The sequence below is a fragment of the Enhydra lutris genome, unplaced genomic scaffold (assembly GCF_002288905.1).
Source record: "Enhydra lutris kenyoni isolate GAN:26980312 unplaced genomic scaffold, ASM228890v2 scaffoldscaffold27, whole genome shotgun sequence".
NCBI lineage: Eukaryota > Metazoa > Chordata > Mammalia > Carnivora > Mustelidae > Enhydra > Enhydra lutris.
In genome coordinates this window covers 27,844,811-27,869,943 of record NW_019154111.1, presented here as the reverse complement: position 1 = coordinate 27,869,943, position 25,133 = coordinate 27,844,811, and the positions used below count along the sequence as shown (strand labels likewise).

At 39.9% G+C, this 25,133-nt stretch overlaps 1 protein-coding gene across 1 annotated transcript in view; it reads right to left on the bottom strand.

Annotated features, from left to right (window-relative positions):
* The window catches only part of LOC111151991 (dedicator of cytokinesis protein 4), a gene marked incomplete at its 3' end in the record, with an annotated part of 345,451 nt that overhangs the window by 98,466 nt on the left and 221,852 nt on the right, over positions 1-25,133 (bottom strand). Inside the window, exons 7-8 of the mRNA XM_022510243.1 lie at positions 23,058-23,142; positions 16,039-16,190 (exon numbers count right to left, since the gene is read on the bottom strand). Of these exons, the coding sequence (XP_022365951.1) occupies positions 16,039-16,190; positions 23,058-23,142 (237 nt within the window). The remainder of the gene's footprint in view (positions 1-16,038; positions 16,191-23,057; positions 23,143-25,133) is intronic.

The window sequence follows — 25,133 nt, the reverse complement described above, 5'->3', positions numbered from 1 at the left end:
GGCTCAGTGGGTTAAGCCTCTGCCTTCGGCTCAGGTCTTGGTCTTGGAGTCCTGGGATCGAGCCCCGCATCGGGCTCTCTGCTCAGCAGGGAGCTTGCTTCCCCCTTTCTCTCTGCCTGCCTCTCTGCCTCCTTGTGATCTTTCTCTCTCTCTGTGTCAAATAAATAAATAAAATCTTAAAAAAAAAAAAAACAAAACACAGGGGCACCTGGGTGGCTCAGTGGGTTAAAGCCTCTGCTTTCGGCTTGGGTCATGATTCCAGGGTCATGGGATCGAGCCCCGCATCAGGCTCTCTGCTCAGTGGGGAGCCTGCTTCCTCCTCTCTCTCTGCCTGCTTCTCTGCCTATTTGTGATCTCTGTCTGTCAAGTAAATAAATAAAATCTTTAAAAAAAAAAAAAACCAGACTTCTATTAAAAGGGAAAAGAAAAATCTTTGTGGCCAATTAAAAAAAATTTTATTCACTTAGCGACAAGTTATTACACAAACTTAAATCTCAAATCAAATTCTCTTTAGCTTTGGTGATATAGGACCTATTTAACCAGCAAATGGTTTCAGAGGTAAGAAGATGACCTATAGAAAAAGATCTCAGAATCTTTGAATTACAAATAAATATCCCGCCACCTCATCCCCACCCCAAGTTTGGACAATACCAAAATGTATGTCTTGAAGGCCAGGGGAGAAAAACTGAACAAATCACTGACATTGCACTCTGATACATCTACAATTCTCTCACAAACTTTTGTGGCCACGCACAAAGGCATTTTTGAGACTCTACTTTAAGGAAAAGGGTGGCTTCTCCGATTAGAAAACACAGTTGGTTTCTGTGAGCTTAAAAAGTGTCCTTTTTGACGTGGTAAGATGTGAATACCTCAATTACATCGTTTACATTTTTTTCCTAATCATAACAGGTGTGTGTGTTCCTTGCTAATACACTGTCAAAAAGGAGAGTATGGGGTGATCATCATTAACCTTTACATCCCAGCTGCTAGCCGATGACCTGGTACTTCCTCAGTGGTTAAATAAAAGACTGAAGAAATATAATCTTTTAGGAAAAAAATACAACACAATCACAATAAGTGGGGAGATTCATTTGCATTCCTAAGTTTCCCTCTCTTCCCCATAATGTCCTTTACTTTATGGTGAGAAATACATGAAATTCTCCAAAGAGACATTTCAATCAAGGGCGCCTCCCCACCAGATGTGAGAGTCACCTAATTAACTTCATGGCACCCCCAGATTTTAGATCATGCTTCTAGCCTTGTCCCCGTGCACATTTTCTATCTTTGTTATATTAAACATACAGTGATGGAAAAATCTACAGTGACATTATATATTTCCAAATGAGAATACTGTGTCCTTCATCACTAAGGAATAAGTAAATAGAAACAACTCCAGAAACACTGAGAAATGTGAGCTGATATTACCAGCAAGGAAAAAAAAAATCCTCATTTGACTTTGCCATATACTGCCATGTTCTCCCAGAGGAAACTTCCGAGAGAAATTTAGTGCCCATCTGAATTCCATGTGTAAGCCATTATAAATCATTTTATATTATAAATCAACAAAGACAGATTCTTTCTTTGGAAATAAAGCATAAAAAAACCCCGTAATTATTTATTATCTATGACTTGCCTTCTTCTAACAAGGATTTAAGGAAACCAAGATAATGAAATAAGAGTGTAAACAAGCATCCCCATCCTGGGCCCAAGAGAAAAATTGTACAAGTAAATATTACCCTGTGCTGGGCACCATGACTTATACTTCACATGGATTTTCTCACTTATTTCTCACAACCGCCTGATGCGGTAGCAACCACCTCCATCCCTACTTTGCATATGGGGAATCTGGGGCTGGGAGGTATTAGGTAAATTGGCCAAACTTGCATGATCAGCAAGGCTGCAGCCAGGAAATCATTTATTCAGGGCCTGAAGCCAGAATCTCAGGTCTTAACCACAATACTAAGCAGTATGTAAGAGAACAGATTACTGTGAACAAAGCAGAGCAAGACTAACCATGTCATGCGAACGGAGGGTTTGTACTGTGAATATTTTCAATAAAATAAAAAATAATAACGAAAACACATGAAACTGAAAATAAATGACTGACTGACAGAATGAATGAATGAATCAAGCCAGCCACAAATGTAACTGTATTTAGGGAGTTTACATCTGTGTGCCTGCTCAGTTGTGCCACCGCATTCCGAAGTACTCAAAAAGATCTCTGATAACGAAGAGTGTTATTTCCATGCAGAGCTGGATAGAAAAGTTCTTATCCGTGGTCAGATCATGTGGGGTGTGCAGTCGGGATGTGGAGCCCTCTGATGGCTTCTGTTCCCATTCTCAGCAGGACAGGATGTTCCTTCTTCCTGTCCCTCTGCCTAACACAGCCACAGAGAAGCAGTCGCCCTTCTGTAGGAAAGGCCTTGCCTAGGGTCTTGGAGGCCTGCAGGCCAGATGTGGGAGAGTGCTCCCAGACTTCTGAGTCATCCTATCAAGTGCCTCTCCCATAGGGTGTTCCTAGGATAAGCAGTTGGCTTCAAAGAACAATGTACCTGAAGTTAGGACTGGCCAACGCCAAGGAGATTTTTCTATTTCTCTGTATGATTCATGTTAACCTCTCTATAGTTCCCAACTCGTAAGAAGCAAAACTGCCTGGTGATCTCAGGAATGTGAAAATTACACAAGCTGTACTTCGTCCAAAACCATATGAGTGGGGAATATCTTGGGTTGAAACATGTGATGTGAAAGATTAGTAGCCTAGACTGACCAAACTATAGAAAATTATAAAGAATTTTTCTAAAACCACTCGAACAGTTAAATCATTAAAATAAATATAGGATCCCCAAGAGTAACAGTAGCAGAAGAGAGAAAACATTTAGATGCTCATGTTCTGGTAAACAAATCAGAAAAACCCTGAACCGTCTGGTTCTTTTACACTCACACTTGAAGAAACCATCTGACCAACAACTGCCCATGTAGTGCCTTTGAAAATGCAAAGTCACTTGTTTTACAGTTAACTTTGCCATGTGTCAGGATAACAATATCTACTCTCTGGTGAGCAAAAGCAAAGGGAGGTGCACCAGGAGCCAAGGCGGAAACAGTGGGAGCGAGAGGACAAGGGAAGAGTGAGAAGCCGTGAGTGGGTGTCTCAGCTGTGCTCACCCTGGAGCCTCGAGCCACAAGGCAAGAGAATGCAAACATAAGGTGATTTCTTGCTTCTAGTTCACTGCTTCTGCATTTTGTCACATGCTTTCTGACTGATTAACAGTAGAAGATGCTGCCAACAGTCTGAGGGGGACTGTCACCACGTTCTTTCTTAGAACAAGTGGCAAAGAACAACTGAAAACAGGAAGGCTCAAGCTACTTTCTAAATGTGGACTAACGTCCCCCATGAGCTGGTGCTACCACCATTCAGGCAAGACTCTGGGGAGGTGGGTGGAGGCTGAGCTGGCTACTGGACCAAGGGCTTCAGTGCTCACCATGGCACAGAGGAAAAAATGAAAGGAATGCTCAGTGGGAAACAGAGACACTTGCCTGCCTTATCCTCCGGGGGCTCCTAACACAGGTGCACACAACATGCTCTTGGGAGCTGTATAAAACCCAGGCCCTCCCCTGGACATCCTGACTTACTAGGTCAGGATGAATCTAAAAGCTCCCTGCATGTTTAAAAGTCCAGTTATGTTTAAGGACCACTGTTTTGACCTAAATGCCCAGGCCCTAATGAGTTAGAACTGCTGGCTGTCTTTTACAAGCATCATATATACCAGAAAACAGGCAATGCACGCCGGTACCTTCAGGCCAAAGACTTTTCACAGTTCTTCTCCTGACCACATAACCAGAGAAGGGACAGTTTCTCCTTGGCAATAAATGAAAGCAACTCTTCGAGCAAGACTTCCTAAATAAAGCTATTAATGGGCTTTCTAATTTTAAAACTAAAGCAACATTAGGGTCATGAGCTTTTTTCTGATTACAGGGAAATGGAAAGAGAGTGATTGTCGCTACCAAGGTTTCTGGAGTTCACCTAGAGAGAAGACAGAGTCTTGAGTTTTCTGTTTTTAATAGTAATGTCCATGCCCAGATTCACCCTAAAAATATTTGATGGTGAGAGACTAAGCAACCAACTGCTGTGATGGCTTTGTCAGGACAGCAAAGGATTCTTCAGTTGAATGATACAAGGGGAGATTATTTTTTAAACTAATAGTCAACTCTATTGCGAATTTTGAACATCATGCTGATTCTTACTACTTAAGATGACTGAAAAGCATTTCATGCTATTTTTTCTTTCAGAGAATAAAGCTATCTGAATCGAAACTCTTTCTAGAATAGTATAACTCAACGAAAAAAGAAATTCCATGCTTTTTTAAATTATAAATAAGTGATATACATATCATCTGCCATTTCATATTGCCTGTGCTATCCATCACTGACTGATGAATTTTAAAAAATGACTGCATTGACTGATTTAAGAAAAAGAGTAATGACTATAAGTTCAAAAGACTTGAGACTCCAGAAATCCCAATGTTGAATTCAAGTAAATCCTTAGAAATAGCTATACCATTTGAGCAACTCGGGGAAATACTTTCCTGCACCATCTCTAGAGAATTCATTAAGAATTTCAATAGAAAACCAGTTTCTCAGAGAAGTAACAAAAAGTAGGCAATGATAGGATCTTATCAACAGAAACAGGAACCATGAAATAAGAAGGCCTGTATAGGCAGAATATCTTATGCTTATTCTTCTGTGAATTTACATAATTTGATCATTATAAATATTGTATATTTGACACACCACGAGGGAGGAAACACTCCGGTCGATGCACGGTAATTATTCTGACCTTTCTAACAATGTCTCTTTGTTAGGGAAAGCATCTGTAATAAGAAATCTTGAAAATAGAGCAACCCTGAACTTAAATATACTTTGGATTGAAGCATGCAATTCCTTGCAAGGAAATCGCAAATGAAAGCAGAATAAATAATAAAACTGGAAGTAAGTCAAGCCCTACAAAACCACTAAGTACAACACATCTTTCATGCATTTATTATCTCAAAAAGATTTTTTTTAAAGAAAATAAGCAAAAAATCCAATTTCCTTTCAACAAGTTACTGACAGATTCTTTGCATTCATTACAAGTTTAAAAACTGAAAACTAGGGACGCCTGGGTGGCTCACTGGGTTAAGCCGCTGCCTTCGGCTCAGGTCATGATCCCAGCGTCCTGGGATCGAGTCCCGCATTGGGCTCCTTGCTGGGCAGGGAGCCTGCTTCTCCCTCTGCCTCTGCCTGCCACTCTATCTGCTTGTGCTCACTCTCGCGCTCTCTCTCTCTCTCTCTGACAAATAAATAAATAAAATCTTTAAAAAAAAAAAAAAACTGAAAACTATCTAAATCCTTATTAAATAGTATTCATGAGCTAGATGACAAATGCACTTGGGCTTTTGAAGGTCAAGTGATTTTTTTTTTTTAAACAAGGCAGCTACAAAATGTCTAAACTGATATACAAATATTAATGTGAATGAGAACAGGTACATTACTTTCCATAGAGGTTTATAGTTTTCCTAAGTTGGAGAAGGAGCCAAAGGGACTAAAAAGATTAGGAAGCATTGCTTTAGACACTGCAAATATTTTTGTGAAATGGAAACACTATATTGGTTAAAATACTATGAGATGGTATAGAAACTATCTTTCAAAAAATACTTCATGACTTAAAGTTTAAGAGTATTTTCAGTAGCATTAGAATCTACATTCTGGAAGTACAGGATTTTTTTTTTTCCCTGGGTTATTCACTGATGTGTCCGCACTTGCCCAAATCAGTGCCTGGCTCTGAGAAGGACAACAGTAATTGTTTGCTCAATGAATGATCATCAATGACTCAACAGCAACAGTGTGAAATCATGCTCAGTGGACATAAAAAGAAGGCACAGTCTCTGTTTAACTTTCAGTCAAAAATCTCTAAAGAGAAATACTGAGGAAAAGGCACTGTATATGTGTCTGCCAATTTTTATTCACATTTTTTTAGCATGACAGATTTTGCAAATGATGCTCCCATAGGGACAGGTCCGAGAGTGTGCTTCTGATTCACAAAGAGTAACACGAAACAACACCATCCACACTCCAGAAGCCCTCAACAGTTTGAGTTCTCCCTCTCACTGACAGGCACATGCCCACTGGAGTAGAAGGATGACAACAAAAATGAGACAATAATGGCATGATCTTACAATGTGTTGTCTCAACAACAGAAGACTTTTAAGCTTCCTTTAACCACATCAACACCCACCCAGTGGACACAAGAAGATGATGAGGGGGAAAAGTCTTACGTTCAGAAAAGGAGCTAACGAGGGCCCTATCATTCACAATTCCTTTGTCAGTGTTCAACCATCTTACAGCAGAAATGGCACCAAAGAAGTCCTTGTGCGATGGGTTGCTCAGTGTGACCATAACTTCTTCCTCAGTGGGGAACTTGGGAAAATGAAATCTGAATTCCATATAAGCAGCAAACATAGCACAGAGCAAGAAAGACAGAGATGACAGCTTCTTGGTGAAAAGACCACCAAGCTGATCACTTTTTAAAACACAGGAAGAGGGGTAAAAGGGCCTTCTGGTCACATTCTACAAGATTGCACAATCTAAGTAAAAAGAGGCAAGGAGGGGCGCCTCTGCCTTTGGCTCAGGTCACAGTCTCAGAGTCCTGGGATCGAGGCCCATATCAGGCTCTCTGCACAGCGGGGAACCTGCTCCCCACCCCCCACCTCTTGTCTCTCTGCCTACTTGTGATCTCTCTCTCTCTCTCTGTCAAATAAATAAATAAAATCTTTTGAAAAAAAAAACAAAAAACAATGAAGAGGCAAGGAGACTGAGGAAGTGGGGAGGGTTAAAAGAGAGAAAGCCAGTTCTGAATCCACTGAGTGTTCAGTTTTCTGCCATCTTGAATTTCCAGCCACTTATCGTTAGAATCAGGTATTAATTTGCAATTGGAAAAATAAATGGAATTGTATGGCTCTTAAAATTCTATGGAGAAAAAGAGTAGATGGCTTTTACCCTAGTGTTCTTAGCATGAATGAAGTTATTTCTTGGCTTCTTCTGTTTTAATTTAGATCTTCTTCCTGGACCATTTCTTAAAATGTCTCTGATGAAAGACATCACCACATCTCTAAAGCAATTATTTGTTGTTATTTTTTTTAAACAATTATTTTTTATACGATTTTATTTATTTATTTGACAGACAGAGATCACAAGTAGGCAGAGAGGCAGGCAGAGAGAGAGGAGGAAGCAGGCTCCCTGTGGAGCAGAGATCTCGATGCATGGCTCGATCCCAGGACCCTGGTTGTATGACCTGAGCCTAAGGCAGAGGCTTTAATCCACTGAGCCACCCAGGCGCCCCTGTTGTTGTTATTATTTTTTTTAATATGTGACACAGAAGTGTGACCAAAGGGGAAGCAAACCACAAAATCTGATTTACTCCAAAGTGACAATGGCCCCAGTTTTCATGCACCTGCTCGAAGAATTAGAAGATGGAAAAGAAAAGGGAGAATGGGGAGCAGTAGAGCCTTTAAACAGGAGGCCCCAGGGAAGGTCACTGTGGGTCACGGATGGACAGACACCCACAGCGAGATGTGAGCCAGCACGTTTAGACACAGCAGGAAATGCTCCAGGCCGTACAGAGTAGTTGATGTTGCCACAATCCAAGGAGGAGCTCTGAACGCCTTCTTCAACTATTTTTGTTCCCAAGCAGAGTTGTGCTCCCTGCATGTATGGCCAGACCTTCTCTCTCTACATTGTTGTTGTGCTTTGGAGAGGTTACAATTTTGAGTCAGCTTTGCAACATAACACTTAAAGAAGAGCTCTCTGCCAGCTATCCTTCAGCATTCACAAACCATAAATGATCTTCATTTATGATAAAAATATCAAGCTGAACTTATGTGATCACACTCTAATAAGTTGCAAATGATGTATGAAATGAGAAATTCTAGCATAGTGCTCAGAGAATTAAAAAATCTTTTCTGTTCTCTTAACTGGGTTACGTATGATAGATACAATGTACTACAATGCACACAATTCAGACACATTTTTCCTAGTTTGGGCTGAGTAGCCATTGTCTCTGACAGCTGACTTCTATAAACTCTTGAAAAATTTTCCCAGTACCTGAATTTTTCAGAAACAAAACAAAACGCCACTTCTTTAATTTCCTTTAAAAAATGAAAAGGCTATTATTAGATCGTATCTGCCTCTGAAGAGACCCATCGGAAGCTACGGTTGTCATTTCTTTGATTCTACTCATCATGATGCCAGATTTCCAATCTTCTCATTCTTTTCCAACTGGGATGTTTCAATCTCCAACCCCCAATCCCTGCTTCTGACGCATACTTCCTGAGCACCTCTGGCAAAAGCTGGAGAACTTGAGAGCCAGGACTCACTACCCCTTTCAGACATCTCTCTTCGGAGAGGCCTCACCACACACAGCAATTCTATTATTCTGCACTAACTCTGCTTCCTATCACACTTCTGTTCAGCGTCCACTCACCCTGTTCCTGTAAATCACTTTCAGCCCCCAATTAATTCTCTCTTTTGCTTTCCAATGACAGATCTTTTTCCCCCTTTGTTACTTATATAAGACCAAGGCCACAAACCCAGTCTTTCCATCTCAACATTTTCTATCCATTTCACTGACCTCACCTCCCTTCCTCCCACGTTAGAAGCAGCGCCCTTCCTCTCAAAGTAGATGCCTTTCCTGGCATCCTGGATCCCCTCTGACATTTGTTCCAAGATTCACCTTTGAATCTCCAGTAAGGTGTTACCAACAGATACTCCTATGTAACTTGTGCAATGAGTGAATGAACGAACAAGTGAATGGTTAGAGGTAATATGCCATTCACAGAACTGCTGCATATCTTCACTTTTGAGAGGTTGAACCTGTACTAATTCAGAGTTTATGGGAAGCTGGTCCTAATGAAGACATAAAATTTTGCTTGAACATATAAGTACTTCCTCTCACAGCATCTTGATTCATCTTCTAAAAGCTGCTATTTTGCTTTATATATGAGTCACAGTTTATGCTTTAAAGGTAATGTTACAATGCACATATTATAAAATACTGAATGTCCTAGACCTTAGCAAAACATTCCTCTCAAGTTTTGTCAAATCCATCATCAAGAATATTATTGTCAGTTTATATAAACCCAGGAATATTATTACAGGCAGAATGGAACCAAGACATCCACGCAACTAGCAACTAGACCAGACTAAGAAACCAATCTTCTTCTTCATTGCTTTTTTGCCTCCGTGCATAAAACATGTGAAGCAGGTAACTCATTAACTATATACACCCAATTGCTTAAAGTTCAACCAAGAACCTATAGACCTACCACAGGGAATCCACAGTCATGACATTATGTCACACTAGTTCCACCTATCCCTTTATTCTAACTTTGTTCTCCGTTTGCTTTTTTTTTTCCCCTTCTTGTTGTTGAAGTACTTTAAAGCAAATCATACCCCTGATGCCCTTCTACCTGTTAACCAGGAAGTCTCTCTGAATCTTATCTAACTGTAATAACTTGTACCTAACAAAACAACAATAAGTACTCATAAAATATAAGAATTCAAGAACAAATACTATTTATCATTTGTGGTTATGTTAAAGTGCATTTCCTATTTGGGTATTTGAAAATCATAATCTTTATAGCTACCATTTACTGACCAATGACCAGGTGTCAAGCATTACATTATGAAATGTATCTATGATCTCATTTAATCTTCAAATAACCCCTGAGAGGTAAGTGCTATTATCATCTTCATTTAGCAGATAATTAACAGCTATAAGAAAAATGAATTAACGTACCAGACCGATTCAGCTACTGAATTAAAAAGAAAAAACCACCCAGGATTTGAACCCAGGCCCTCTGACACCAGACCTGGGCCACTTATAAACTATATAGTGCTGCCTGTACCAGATATGGGGAGAGACGTGTCTTGAGGATGGAGATACATTCAGACATATTTCATAGTTCTGTACGATTCACATTAAAAAACCCTGAGCCCCACCAATAATATTCACTACTTGCCTTTCTCATAAATGACAGAATTAGGATGATATATCAAATAAAGAAGGTGATAGTGGGCAACATAAAATTTGCATGGAAATGAGGCATTTCAAGGAAAATCAAGAGTTTGTATGTATTTCCTACCACGTACGATGGTAGGAAAAATACATAACTTCAGGAAAGAATGTGACTAAGTTACCAGCAGAAAATAAATTTTATCTGAATTTAACTACTATGAAAAGACCTTTGGAATTTAATTACCAGAATAAGACTTTCCAGGAGTACTACCCTGCTGCTATTTTCTCAAATAAAAGCCCATGCCAGCAGCGTGCATGCATGAGCAGCCCTGGACTAAGCTAAGTACCCATTTGTGGCACTTAGGTCCTATTAAACAAATTCTCTGATGAGAATGAAATACAGTAATACATTAGTCGTGAAACAAATTTACAGCTTTAATTAATGAAGCCTTAGAATACATCAGTAAACAAAGTAATGAAAGTTATAAGGGAAGTAGTCAGCCAGTGAACGATGTCATTTGCATTGGCCCATATAATTTACAGTCTGTTGTAGATTAATTGACACATCTCCTCACAGGGAAGATATGAATGAGTACACACATGCAGAGCTGAACAGCCTATGCAAAACACAAACACTGGGAGTATTTCTGTCACCAAATTGTTCAAAAACCAATTTTAAATGCAAGCCAAAGGAGACATGTGTAACATATAAGGTTAACTAGTATATATATATGTATACACACATATATATGAACAAAGACTCCAGATAATCCCAATCCTATCGCTCAGTTTATGCTCACCAACACCGTTCCACAAACTCGTCCCTTTCTCTGGCCCCAGCTAATCTCACCACCTGCAGTCTCAGGCCCGTTTCCTGATGCCTCTGAAAGGGACACTGACCCACCAAAGACTTCCCCTCTCCTCTGAGGGCAGTCTCTCCTTTGTTACTGGATCCTTCCTGTCAACAAGCTCATTTTCTCTCCCACTCTGGTTTCTTAAAAAAACAAACCCTCAACAGACTCCTTACCACACACTGGTGAGTAAAACTTGGTTGAGGAAGAAAACAGGGTATATTAAGTCCTAAAGATGAGGAGACTGGGTATAGAAAAATGACTCAGAGTACTGACACCTGACAAGGCTGCAAGTTAAGATCCGGCCACACGACATACTAGCTGTGTCACCTATTAATCATGCTATGCCTCAGTTTCCCCATCCATAAAAAATGGGGATAGTATCAGTACCTACCTCATAGGGTTGTTACAAGAGACAAATAAGTAAATATTTTTTAAAAAGCTTAGAACAGTGCCTGGCACATCATAAGCATTATGTAAGTGCTTTGTTAAATAAACAGAATAGAAAAGAAGAAAATAAAACAAAATTACAGAGGATATCTGGGGAAATGACTGCCTGGCTTTCCCAGCTATACCCTTGTAGAGTGGAGAAATTACAAACTTTCAACAAGACAGATATTCTCTAAAACCACTTCACTCATACAAAACTTAACTTATCAAATTCATTTTTTACTAATTATATAACTGTCAGGACTGTACAAAACTCCAATAAATCAAAGTTATATTTGTTATATATAATATAACATATATATATATATATATGTTATATATAATATATATATATAATATATATATAAATAATATATAATTTATAATATATATAAATATGTTATATTTGCTGAGAGTGGAGTCCAATGTAGCTTTATGTGCAGGGAGCTCTCGGTTGGTGCTGTTACACAAGCAACTGAGGTAGGTAAGCTGGACAGGAAGAACATGGTAGGTGTATGTGAGCAAGATGGCATCAGAGGTTGACTAAGTCTTTGTGATTACTTACAGCAAGAGTTGTCTTGCATGAGAGGCCTAACGTTCAGGAACATGTCCGGGTAGAAATTTTTTTGAGAGAAAATTAATGGGCTTTCTAAGTATGACCCAACTTTAGTGACAATTTAAGTTTTTCGGTGGAAAACGTACCCTTCCTGGTATTGTAGATATACATGTGGGTCACTGTTCCGCTGAGTTGAACCAGAAGGGGAGGATTTTCATATGTTGTCTCCTTTTGCATTTGCCATCTCCAAGTACTACTAACCTACTTATCATTGGCACACAGTAAGAGTCAACGTTACTTTGCTTTTCTTAAAGTATTTGAGAAGGACTCAATTCAGAAAACCAGTTTCTGTAGCACAGAGCATTTTTGAGGCTCTATGTTTAGTATTATCATTATCAATAATTTATAACAACTTATTATTAAGACTATCAGTCTCTGGGGCACCTGGGTGGCTCAGTGGGTTAAGCCTCTGTCTTCGACTCAGATCATGATCTCAGGGTTCTAGGATTGAGCCTCGCATCAGGCTCTCTGCTCAGTGGGGAGCCTGCCCCCACACCCCCGTTTGCCCACTTGTGATCTCTCTCTCTCTCTGTCAAATAAATAAATAAAATCTTAAAAAAAAAAAAGATTATCAGTCTCTGAAGTTCTAACTCTGGCTCTTGTGATCTCTCTCTCTGTCAAATAAATAAATAATACTAAAAAAAAAAAAAAAAAAAAACTATCAGTCTCTCAAATTCTAACCCCGGTTGACTATGCAAACTTTCCGTGCCTTGGTTTCCTCACCTACAGTATCAGTGCTGACAACACTTTTAAAGCATTTAGAATGAAGTCTGGAAAATGGTTTGTGCTCAGTAAATGCTGGCCGTTTGCTTCTTAGAGGCGGAAAGGTTAAAAAAAAAAGTCCCAACCAGTTGTCTGCCTTGTGGGAGGAACAAACATCTACTGCTCCTCACCACACCTCCACCGACTTAGCCCATGTTGGCCCGTCCACCTACACCTGGACAAGGTAACTTCCTGTGATTAATGGTCAGGATCAATGCTATAAATATTATACTTGGGATGTGTCTTATTTTTTCTATATTATAGCAGTCATGATCTTTAACAACAAAAGCATTCTCTTAAATATACCTCCTTTTGTCTACAGATTTACATTGTTTGGACTGAACATGGAACTCAGAAAAAGAAAAAAAAATCTAATTATCAGTTTCCCCAACAAAATAATTGCAAGACAATTTAAGAGGGAGAGAGGGAGGGAAACTTTAGCTAAAAAGTGACTTGCGAAACTTATCAACCAGCTGTAATACATGGGCTTGATTTGGATCTTATAAATTACAAATTCCTTATCTGGCATTCCAGATTCCAGATAAGGAATTTGGAATTGCAGATAAGGGTTGCAGGTAAGTGCTAATTCCAGATAAGGAATTTGTAAAATTGTATGAGTCAATATGGGAAAACTAAAGGCTGGCTGGAGATGGATACTTGATCATGAGGGAATATTAAGGGGTGCCTGGGTGGCTCAGTCGTTAAGTGTCTGCCTTCCACTTAGGTCATGATCCCAGGATTCGGGGATCGAGCCGTATGTCTAGCTCCCTGCTTGGCGGGAAGCCTACTTCTCCCTCTCCCACTACCCCTGCTTATGTTCCCTCTCTTGACGTCTGTCAAATAAATAAATAAATTCTTTTTTAAAAAATTAGGGAATATTAATTTCTTAGGTAGTAATTTCTTTGGAATTCCTCTTTTTAGGGATATACCCACGTTTGAAAATAGGATATCTGGTATTTGCCTCCAAATAACCTGGAGGCAATGAGGAGGACTGGAAAGGGGTGTGGTTTAAATAAGACCAGGTCTGAGCTGATCACTGTTGAAGCTGGAGGCAGGTACCTGAGGCTTTATGATACTATTCTACCTTTTCACATCTGAAATTTTCTAAGGAAAAAAAAAAAAAAGTTTAAAAAAGAAATGCAAGTTGGTTTTAAAATACCCACACATCCCACACTGTTAGGCCTAAGAAGAAACACAAGGTCTCAAAATCATATCTTACCTTTGTGATACCTTTTTCTGAAAAGATGCAAAATACTTTACACTTCTAAGCTAGGCTGGGAGCCATGAGAGAAGCCAGTTTGTCACCAGTTCCAAGATGAATGAAAAGACAGAGGCAAGTGAAGGGGTCAGGGCAGCTGCAGTCAACAGCAAAGAGCAGAGTCAAGTCCAGTCTCCAGATCTGCGTATCCTAAGGCCCCTTCAAAGGGTAATGGTGACTTGCCCTGTGCCATCAATGGAACCAAAGCTACTCACAGCAGGGTTCTGAAAATTCCCTAAAAGAATAATCGTTGTGCTGCCCAAGGTCTCAGAAAGCAAGAAAATAAATCTGAAACTGTTCCATCACCTCGTAAGCATATCTACTTATTCTTACTTATTCTTTTGCTCAGCATCTTTACGATGATTACGATGTAGAAGCAGTGAAGAAGGACTCAGGCTTGATGTCTTCTAGGGTCATGACTTCTCAGGTGGATTATCAGAGAAGTGTGTGTGACAGAGGCCAGGGAGAGGGGAAGAGGAAGAAAAGCGGGGAAGGCGAAGGGAGAGGCGGGCACATATGGGAGCCCAGCCATGTCACAGAGCAGAAAAAAGGTCCAACTCCCGGTCTGAACTTGGAGACCACAAAAACATATTTTGGGGATCCTATACCCAGGTTATTTTCCTACTTTCATCAAGCACATAGGAATAAAAGAAGGGGAACTCTGTTGCTTAAAACCTAAAAGGATATTTTAGGAGATTTCAAAATGTTTATAACAAAACTAAGAGAGCAGCTAATTTTAATTCTAAATTAACACATTCCTGTGGTGATGCAATGTGAACATTAGTGGCAAAGGGGAATTTAGTCTTCAAAACCTTGGCTTAACAGGAATGAGTAGAAGAGTGACCTCATGACTCCCTTTTACTTTTCCTATAGTTTGTTAAATATTTTAGAGACAACATGTTATATAGACAATGTTATGGGGAATTTTTGTTAAACTATCTGGAAACCAAGCTCTCTAAGACACTCGTCAATATGTTAGCAAGTATTATCTCTAAATAATCTTTCACATTTCTAAAGCAAGTGCTAAGCTGCAATTTGGATCTGTTTTTCAAGACTTTATTTTCTTCCCTTTTTAGCACTACTGGTTTGTGTTTCTAACTTACCGATTCATTTCCTTCAAAAGCGTATAAAGTAGATTTTGAAACTATTATCATTGTTAATTACACATCTTATAAATTCTGTCCTTGCTACCTAAAAATATATATATTTTTTTAACCAGGAGAGAAATACTCCAGAATTATTTTGTATTTATTAAACACTGTATGTGGCTCAGAGTTGCTTAAAATTGTCAGCATTTTAATAAGCATCATTTTTTAAAACATGGTAAAGTTGGGTCATGTGTGATTTGTGTGATATAATTTTAATTCTAAATTTAATTTTTTTAATGTAAAAGGTGGCAAGCATTGTGTTCAACTTTAAAGCAAACACCAAAAAACTTGAAACATAAAAAAATCTCAACAAGGGTAGAGGCTTTTGAATAACAACCAAAATATCCACTACAGGTTTTTCCTAAATATTAAAAACTTGCCCTAAGAGAAGACACTGAGAACTAAGGAAAAAAAAAAAAGAGTATATTTGAAACAGCTTACCATTTTACAGCTCTGAGACTCTAATGGGATGGTTTCCAAGTACTTACCCCCCTCTTGATATTATCTAACACAGGGAAGACAACAATAATGCAATTGTTTACTGCAAATTTGAAAAATACAATGTGTTGACCTTGATAAGCAAACCAACTTTGCACTTTAGAAATATTGTCTTCCTTGCATTATCAATATAAAGTAACTCAAATAACAGACCTGATATTAATGACATACTTTCATTTAGTAATAATTATCATGGTTCTACAACCCTTTTGAGTTTTTCAAAGAACTTCTGTATGCATCACCCCATTTAACTTTCATGGGAACCTCCAGAGGGTAGGCAGGTTAGAAATTCAAAGAGTTCTACAAATGAGAAAATTGCGGCTCACAGAGGGAAAATATACAAGGTCCTATATTCCAAAGCTTGCCAATTACAAATGCTCACCATTGCAACATGCAGAAATCCTAGGCATGTTTCCATATGCAGTTACCTGATTGGTCGATTCTCTTTACTGTCGAAGAGTGAGAAGATGACCTCGAGCTCCTCCCCCAGGTTGGAACACATGAGGCTCTTCATCTGCACAAAGAGGTGGTGATTGCTGGCCTGCACTGGGGTGTCTTTCTTCCGATGTCGGTGCTCCATCTGAATAACACGCCCCAACAAAAACATGATCAGCATGGACTGAAGAAAACAATGTGATCCAACAAACTAGTTAGCTATCATATGATTATGATGTCTGGTGGTACCTTTTTTTTTTTTAACCCCCCTGTGGATTTGGCATCTGGTTGGATGATACACTCCAAATTTTCTTCCAACTTCTAAAATAAGAAACCCTGAAGTCTGCAGACCATCAAGGAATCTTGCTTTAAGAATTTGGTTTGTTTTATCATCTAATCTATCTATCTATCTATCTATCTGTCTGTCTATCTATCTATTGAGGGAGAGGTGGGGAAAGGGGGAGAGAGACAGAGAATCGTAAGCAGGCTCCACGCCCGGCACAGAGCCCAACATGGAGCTCCATTTCACAACCCTGAGATCATGACCTGAGTTGAAATCAAGAGTCAGATGCTTAATGGACTGAGCCACCCAGGCGCTCCAAGAATTTGGTTTTAAATCATTAATGTTAAAATGATACCAACTTGCTCAGTTGGTTCAGGCAGCATGAAGGTCAAAAGATTCGACTGTTCCCTTATCAACTTCCAGGGCGAAAACAAATTATTATTCATCTTTAAAAAAAAAAAAAAACAGACTAAACAGTATCTGGTCATTTCACTGACAGTTGTTGAACAATGCAGCCATGATTTCACATTTTTCATAATTAAAAGTCCTTTTAAAGTATATGAAATTGCAAAATTATGGTAGTTTTCTGAGACATGCTGTGGTGATATTCAATCACGAGAGCAAGAAAATGTTTCTAACTTGCCGTGGAGCTATAGGGAGGCAGACAAGGGAAGCCGGTGAGCTGGCTAAGGGGAGAAGTAACACCCATGTCCACATCTCATTCCTGTCCAGTAGAGGCTACACTTGGGGGGTAGGATCAGAAGCGGGCATTAACACAAGTGAAGGAGGAAAGGAATCACTGATAGTTTTGGGGTGAACGGAACATGGGGGAGACCAGTCAGGCAACACACACTTGTTAACTGTCTCCTGTGTGCCAAGCAGTGGGAATGCACTGATGAGAAAACAGAAATAGCCCCCACCTTCACGGATCTTATCTACCGGGGGAGCAGACAGCAACACAATCATCCTGCATGCAGACGGGAAACCACAACTGTGACAAATGGAGAGGAAGAACCAGCTTACCATGAGGTTATGGAAGGATGCGATCTGACTTGTGTCTGGGCAGTCAGAGCAGGTGTCCTGAGAAAGTGACACTTTGGCCAAGACCCAAAGAGGAAGCAGGAGCAAGGAATAATGTAGGACAGTGGTTCTGCAGCAAGGTGCTGGAAAAAAACCCAGTTGTTCTTCCCCCTAACCTATTATAGGCAGATTATTTCCATAACATACAATAAAAATGTCGTGGTAATGTTAGCATGTTATGATGGTTTCTAAACCTTTGCTCACAATTTTTGTACTTGGACCAGTTACAAACAGTCCATGGTCCAGCTAGTTCTTGGACCACCTTCAAGGAGAAGTGATTCAAGGTAAGAGCACAGGGAAAATATATACAAAGGACTGTGTATTCGCAGAACAGGTACAGGGAATGAGGAGGAATTTTGCTTTCCTAACACAGATTACTAATGGCCACCTCTTCTGGCTCACTTCACAGTTTAAAAAAAAAAAAAAGAACTCAGGAATTAATTCCACAGTAATGCGGTAATATCCTTTCCTAGGGGTAAGGCACATAACCCTGTTTCTACATGAACCATTTTTTTTATGTTTCTTAGTTCAACAATTTCTGACTGACGAAGATTTGAAAGGAAAAAACACCATCTAAATTTACAATTGTAAATACAACAGGAAGAGATTATGAGAAGTTTTTCATGCTTTTATCTTTTATTTGAAGTACTCGAAAGGTAAACGGTTAAAAATGCAATTAAGCAAATGCATCTGTAATCACTGTATACTCAACAGGTACGATGAACATCTCTCTGAGAAAGTGAAGAGTCCACTTTCTTGTAAAGTGCGTCTCAACATTGTGTTATGTGTTACTGATGATTGCTAGAAAAACCTTCCTGCAGAGAAAATTCTAACCATAGGGGAAAAAAAAAAAGTATAGTTCTGCCTTGTTTTCTGAGAAGGTTGCTCTATTTTGTGCTTTTCAAAATTCTTTTTTTACCAAAGCAAAAGAAGCATCATACATTCATACAACTGTATCTCTTTAATTCACAAAGAAGCTTTTTATTTTCTGAAAATGCTAACTTATTTACTGATATACTTAAAAGTTGAGGTAACAGCACAAAGTACTATGAAGAAATGAATGACGATTATGGACTAGAGTGGGAGAAACAGGTATAAAAACCTTATTTAAATAAAGGACCTCAAGGAGGTCTTTAGAGACCTCTGATCTTTATTTCAAACAGTGCAAAGCTCCTAGCTAGCATCAGTCAGAACGTTCATTAAAAATGGAGCAAAAAAGAAAAAAAAAATAGCTCCTTTACTCATGCAAGGAATTCAATATATCTAGATCAGTGGTTCTCAACCTTGGTTGCACTTTAGAATCACCAGGAGAGCTTTTAAAAAATACTTATGCCCAGGACCTATCCCAGAACAATTAAATTAGAATTTCCAGGGGATGGGGGTCCAGACAGTGATAGTTTTAAAAGCTCCCCCAGGTGATTCTAATGTGCAATGAGGGTTGAGAACTATTGATTGAGATCATATGCAAAGACATGCAAATCAATGCTGACTGAAAAATGCATTGCTGCATCTTCTGTAAAATTACTGCCTTTGAACCTTGGATTTTTGCATGCATGCCTGTCCTAAGCCTGATTATCCACATGTGATGTAAGTCGTCACAAATGGCTCCAAAATCTCCCCTTCACCCGCCCACCATTCTTCCAGGTCTGCAAAAGATGTGGACGTAAGTAGGTTATGATGACTTGTTTATCTCCTGGTAACTCACTACTATGGGGAACTGCTAAAAATATCTCTGTGAAAATATTATTACAAAAACAAAATTAAAAAGGCATGTTCACACTTCAAGGGCTATCATTTGATGGTTATAACAAACAGACAAAAATCCATCTGTGAAATGAATTATGCTTACAAAGGCACCTACCAGCCACTCTAAATGTGCTTATTGTTTAACTAAACCCTTGATTTGGAAAAGAAAGAGATTCATTCCAAAGATTTATTGAAGGGATGTAAATATTTAATCCTCATATAATGTATCAATTACTGGGTAGATCGCTTATACCACGGTTTTTCAGCTTCAGAACTACTGATAATTTGGGCTGGATATTTCCTTGTTGTGAAGGCTTTCCTGGGTTTTGTACAATGTTCAGCAGCTTTCTCTAGCTTCTATGCATCAGACCCAGAAGCACCTCTCCCCACCTCCATCCACCCACCCCCCAATTGTGACAACCAAAAATGTCTCCAGACATTGTCAAATGTCCCCTGCTCTCTGTTTGAGAATCTCTGGTCCACCCACTAAGGATCATAAAGCAGTTAGTTAACGTGATCTTATAAAACCAAGAAAGGTTTATAAAAAGATGCTCTGTGTGCACAGATAAACAGAGAATCTAGCTAAGGCTCTCTTTATTTACAGGAGGATTGGGATCTGGCCTTTGGCAGAAAACCAAATGTTCCAAGTGGACATATGTTAACACTGTGAGGTTTAGCACATTTTACTGCTTAGATGAACATAATTAGGTGAGAAAGATCTACTAACAAGATTATCCAAAACCTAAAGCAAGACTTCTTTTCTTCTTCTAAAGATGCAGTACGGAATTAGCAAGATACAAACGTTTGTGTTTCAAATAGGACATGGAAAAGACATAGTAAAAAAAAAAAACAAGTGCCAACAATCAATCAAACATCCCCTACTGGGGCATGCATGCCATGGCCCTTGAACTGTAAATGACGACAAACACCAAAAAAACGACGCTGACGCTGACGCTGACGACTGGCAAGGCATTGGCGGTGGTTCCTGTGAACTTCACCGGTGAAGTCACCATAGTCAGTCACTTTTATGCTGCCCAGAGAAAAAGAGCAGCGCGATGGACAATCTGATTACTGCTCGGCCAGGACATAAACAGGAACCGGAAGCTGCCTTGCCAAGAACAGGTTCTTCTGCAGCTTATAATAGTTTGGGTTTTTCTTGGGCTGCTGTCTTTGCTTTACCAACAGTAAAATATGACCACTACCAGGAGAAACTAAATTTTCAAGGAAAATCACAAATGAACACCTTGGGTGAGGATTTGAGCTCTAAAAATGAAAAACACCCTGGCCTGGAAGTCAGTGCTCATCAGTGGGAGTCCCTTGCACCAGTGACAGCCACTGCTCATCGATCCCAGCCCAGAATTGTATCAACATAGCACTCCCAGCGGTCATCACTAACCAATCGGAATGTTGAAAAAGATGGTATCAATTTGCCATCCAATATAAGACATCAGGTGAAAAGAACAAAGATAAAATCACACACATACAAAACCAAACTAGAAAAACTAAAATCTACTTGTGTCAGACACTGTTAGTTGCTTATCGAGTATGTGCCATCCTTAACTAAATACGGGATGTGACTACATTCTTGCCAAAGAAATGTAACTGCAAATATCGTGTGGAATTTCTAGGCCAGCTCTTTCAAGTCTTTCTCCTTCCTACTGCTGGAGAGCAGATGTAATGGCCAGAGCTCTTGCAGCTGTACTGAACTTGGAAGTATCCTTAACGATGGAAGCCATGGACTGTCTGGTAGAAAAATAAAAAGTCCGTATCACTTTTGACACCATGAAACCACACACAGGCCCAGAACCTCCTGCCTCCTGGCCTGCGAAAGAAATAAATTTCTATCATATCCAAGCTTCTACTATTTATTTCATTGAACATAGCCAGATCTAATCTTAAGATCTGGCACATAAGGTATCAATTATTCTTGCCACTTGCCTCTCTAATAAGGATGAAATAAAGGTGAGCAAGGAATGTAAATCGACTGAACGCTTAGGTGCGCTGCAAACATGAACTGTCAAGAAAAGGTCACTTACAGGCATTTCTTATTTAATCTTCCTAACAAACATGGTAAGAATTATTTCCTTACTTAACAGGGGAAGAAACGGAAGCTCTGAGAGACTAAGCGATAAGCTCAAGACCACACTCCTGAGAAAAGGGAATTCAAATCTAGTTTTTTGGATCTACACCCATGGTCTTTTCATAAGACCATGATGACCTCAAAAACACTGAGTGATGGCTTATGAAGTACAAAAGCACTGTACGAGATTATCTTGGGGATGACAGAGGAAGTATAAAACACTGCCTACTCTGAAGAAACTTCCAGTCGCGTGAGATTAAAAAAGTGAGAGACAAATTTGATGCCCAATCCCTTAAAGAAAGCAACTGCAATAAAGATGCTCCACTGGAGGACAGGGCTCGCATATTTACACAGATTTTACCTGTTATACAAGCAAGAATGAGGGGTAACTTGAACTTGAGATACTCTTACTTTCTTTCCTTCCTCCTTCTCTCCCTCCCTCCAACTGACATTTAACTGTGGTTTCTGCTTAGCACTGATGCCACAAAGGTGTGCCTCACGAAACATTTCTCTCAAGAAGCTCAATGTGAAGGAAATTCTCTACAGAAGGCAGAATTAATTCCAACTGACATAATAAGGTGCAGATAAATAACCTGAGCAGAGCAGTGATGAAGGAAAAAAAATGAAAGTGGTAGAACTGCTTTCTAAAACTCAGACTCAGCTCTGATGGGCCGACCGGTGATTTCCCCACATTTCTCAGCCCCAGATCATCTCAGGTCAAGATTATTCCCACTATTCTACGAAGACTACTGTACACTTGGGAAGCTATCCAAAAGAGGCAGGGTCTTCCAGAAATGAGTCTACTATTTACCACAGGTGCTGTTCCTTTCAACATTATAGTAAGACGCATGGGAAACCATATTGAAGTAAAATTACACTGGCATAATGGCTTTTGAAAGCCCTTCCCAGCCATAATCTTTGATTTGGGGTTTTAAAAGAGCTTAGTTAAATATCAGGAAATTAGGTAATTTTTATACAAGTATTAAGAATAAAAGGCTAGGGGTGCCTGGGTGGCTCAGTTGGTTAGGTGTCTGCCTTTGGCTCAGGTCATGATCCCAAGGTCCTAGGATCGAGCCCTGCATCGGGCTCTCTGCTCAGCGGGAAGCCTGCTTCTCCCTCTCCCTCTGTCTGCTGCTCCCCCTACTTGTGCTCTCTGTCAAATAAATAAATAAAATCTTTAAAAAACCAAAACCAAAACCAAAGGATACAAGGCTAAATACAAAGCAGACTGGACCAGATTTAACTTACCATGTAACTAGGAAAAAACTCAAGTGATAGGTGATGGGCAATATGATCAAACATCTTAGAATCATTAACAGACTTCAGAAATGAGGATGGATTAGGGTCTAGAAGGGGTGGGGTAAGATCAGCAGTTGCAGACAATGGAGGAGACACTTTCAATGGATTTTGCATATGGTGGTAATGGGGGCAGGGAGCGGGGGTAACATTTTGGGGAAGAATAAGTGGATATCATTAGCCTCAGCACTGTACTGGAAAACAACAGATAAATATATAGGATTTGTGGGCATTTCACTAAACTAACAAAATATACAAAGATGTGCAAAAGAACTTAAAACTTCTTTGGATTTACTTCCTAATATCTAAGACTTGAGAGCTCAGTAGTGCCCATCATATGATTCTGGAACAGGTAAAGCGCCACAGTTTTTTACCTGGGGCATGGTCACCTCAGCTCTCAATTCTCTTGACTTGCTCCAAATTAAACTTGGAACATCCTGTTCTTATAAAATCAATCAAGTATGAAGAATGCCATGGAAACCACAAAATTAGCAGTGAGGCTGTAAGCCAAGGTTCCATGTACCTACCAGTCGGTAGAGCTCAGTAATGCTGATGTCCTCTGGATCCACCATTGCATACTCTTTCCTAGGCACCAGGTCCAGTCCCAGTTGTCTAGAAAACATAGAAAAAATTTGGGGGAAAAGTCACTTCTATAGAATATATTAAAGAAGAGTATTTTTACTGTGTCATCTCGAAATCAGATATGTCGCCCACCATCCTTCATTCACTCCTATCTTCTGACTTATACTAACTGGCTACCACATTTGGAGAAGCTAACATAACCAGGCTGGACATGGGGCATAACTTGAGAAAGATGAAAAAGGCAGGTCAATCGAGGGGATGGGCAGGGACTGTGGCCCTGCCACTGGAAGCCCCAAGAACCATCCCCACAGAAACGCTTCCATCTTAGACTGGGGCGGAAACAAGAGTGAGACATACTTTTGTTCTAGAAATCAAGAGTTGAGAAGAGGGAAGTCTGGCCTTTAGGATTTGACCTCGCATTAAATAGCTAGTTACATCCAGAGCAAACACATTTCTAATGTAACTCTCTGGCAACATGTGTAGTCCTCAGTTACAGAAAGTTCTGGGGTCGGTCATTCGAAGAAACTCAGGAAAGGCAGGGGACAGAAGTTAAAGCAGCACAGTTTTAGGCCTGGGGTAGTGAAACGGTTTAATCTCTCAGGTCAGATGGACACAGCTGACATGTGGCTTACTGTACTGAGAACTGTTCTAAGGTTATACATCTAGTCTCAGTGAGAGCAAGTGTGGTGGCTGATTTGTGAGGTCCTACCACAGATGGAGGAAAATCAGTGTAACTGCCACTTCGCCTCTAGGGACCTTGGTGACATCCTCCTCTCCAGGGTGCCCGCTTGACTACAATGATATCTATGTTGTATCATTCGTCTCCTGAACCTTCCACGACCATCCCAAAGGTGTCATGATGTCTCTGTGATGCCCTGTAGATCAAGGCCAAGATGCTGTTTCTCTCCCAGACTCTCCTCAGTTATCCCATTCCATGTCTCACTGTAATTCTCTGATGATAATTTTTTCTGTGTCCCTTTCACATCCTCTTCTAACACAGAAGCCTTCTGCCATGGCATTTCCAATTATAAAACCACAGCTTTCTCCCTTGTGTATTAAAAAAAAATCCTGAAATCCTGTACCTTCCCCCAAACTTCATTAGCGGTTTTATAAGTAGAACTCATTAATTTGGCACTTACTTCAAGCCAGGCACTGACCCAGCCACCTTGAGGGACAGTTGTTCTTATAATGGCAGTAGTTGTCTTTGATGCGAAAAAGTTTAATTTTCTTCAATTATGTTTCTCTTTGAGAAACATACAAATCACACTCCCATTCTCTAATTTTTGTTGAACTTTCAAATCACATACAGCATTGTGATTTTGTTCTCAAGTATCCATGTCTCCCCATTATGGACTAAATGTGGTCCTTTATATGGGAAGCCCAATAAAGCCAACCCCATTATGATTATATTTGAAGACAGGGACCATAATAAGGTAATACAGGTTACAAGAGGTCATAAGGGTGGGGCCCTAATCCAATAGAACTGGTGTTCTTATAAGAGGAAGCAGAGACCCCAGAGATTTCTCTACCTCCACGTAAGCACAGAGGAAAGGTCATGTGAGGACACAGCAAGAAGGCAGCTGTCTGCAAGCCAGCAAGAGAGCCCTCACCAAATTTGAATCTGCTGGTACCTTGATCATAGATGTCCAGCCTCCAGAACTGTGAGAAAATACATGTGTTGTTTAAGCCACCCACTTTATGATATTTTATTATGGCAGCCCTAGCAGACTAATACATCTCCCCTTGGTCTGCCTCACCAGGGATTCTGATAGGGACTGGTCCCCATTCTCTGCCCCCTCCCAAGAGAGAACCACTGCACTACAATATAAGACATCATTTGACACCAGGTTGGTATTGCTGAGGAAAGATTATCTAGCAAAGGAAAGAGGATATATAACTACACATGAATCATGGCACCAACCTTACCCACAGCTCCTTCTCTGAGAAGCTGTCCTATCCTGGGAGGCATGAGGAATTGCTAAGGCAGTCTAGTCATCTGACATCTCCCCTACCCCAGGCAC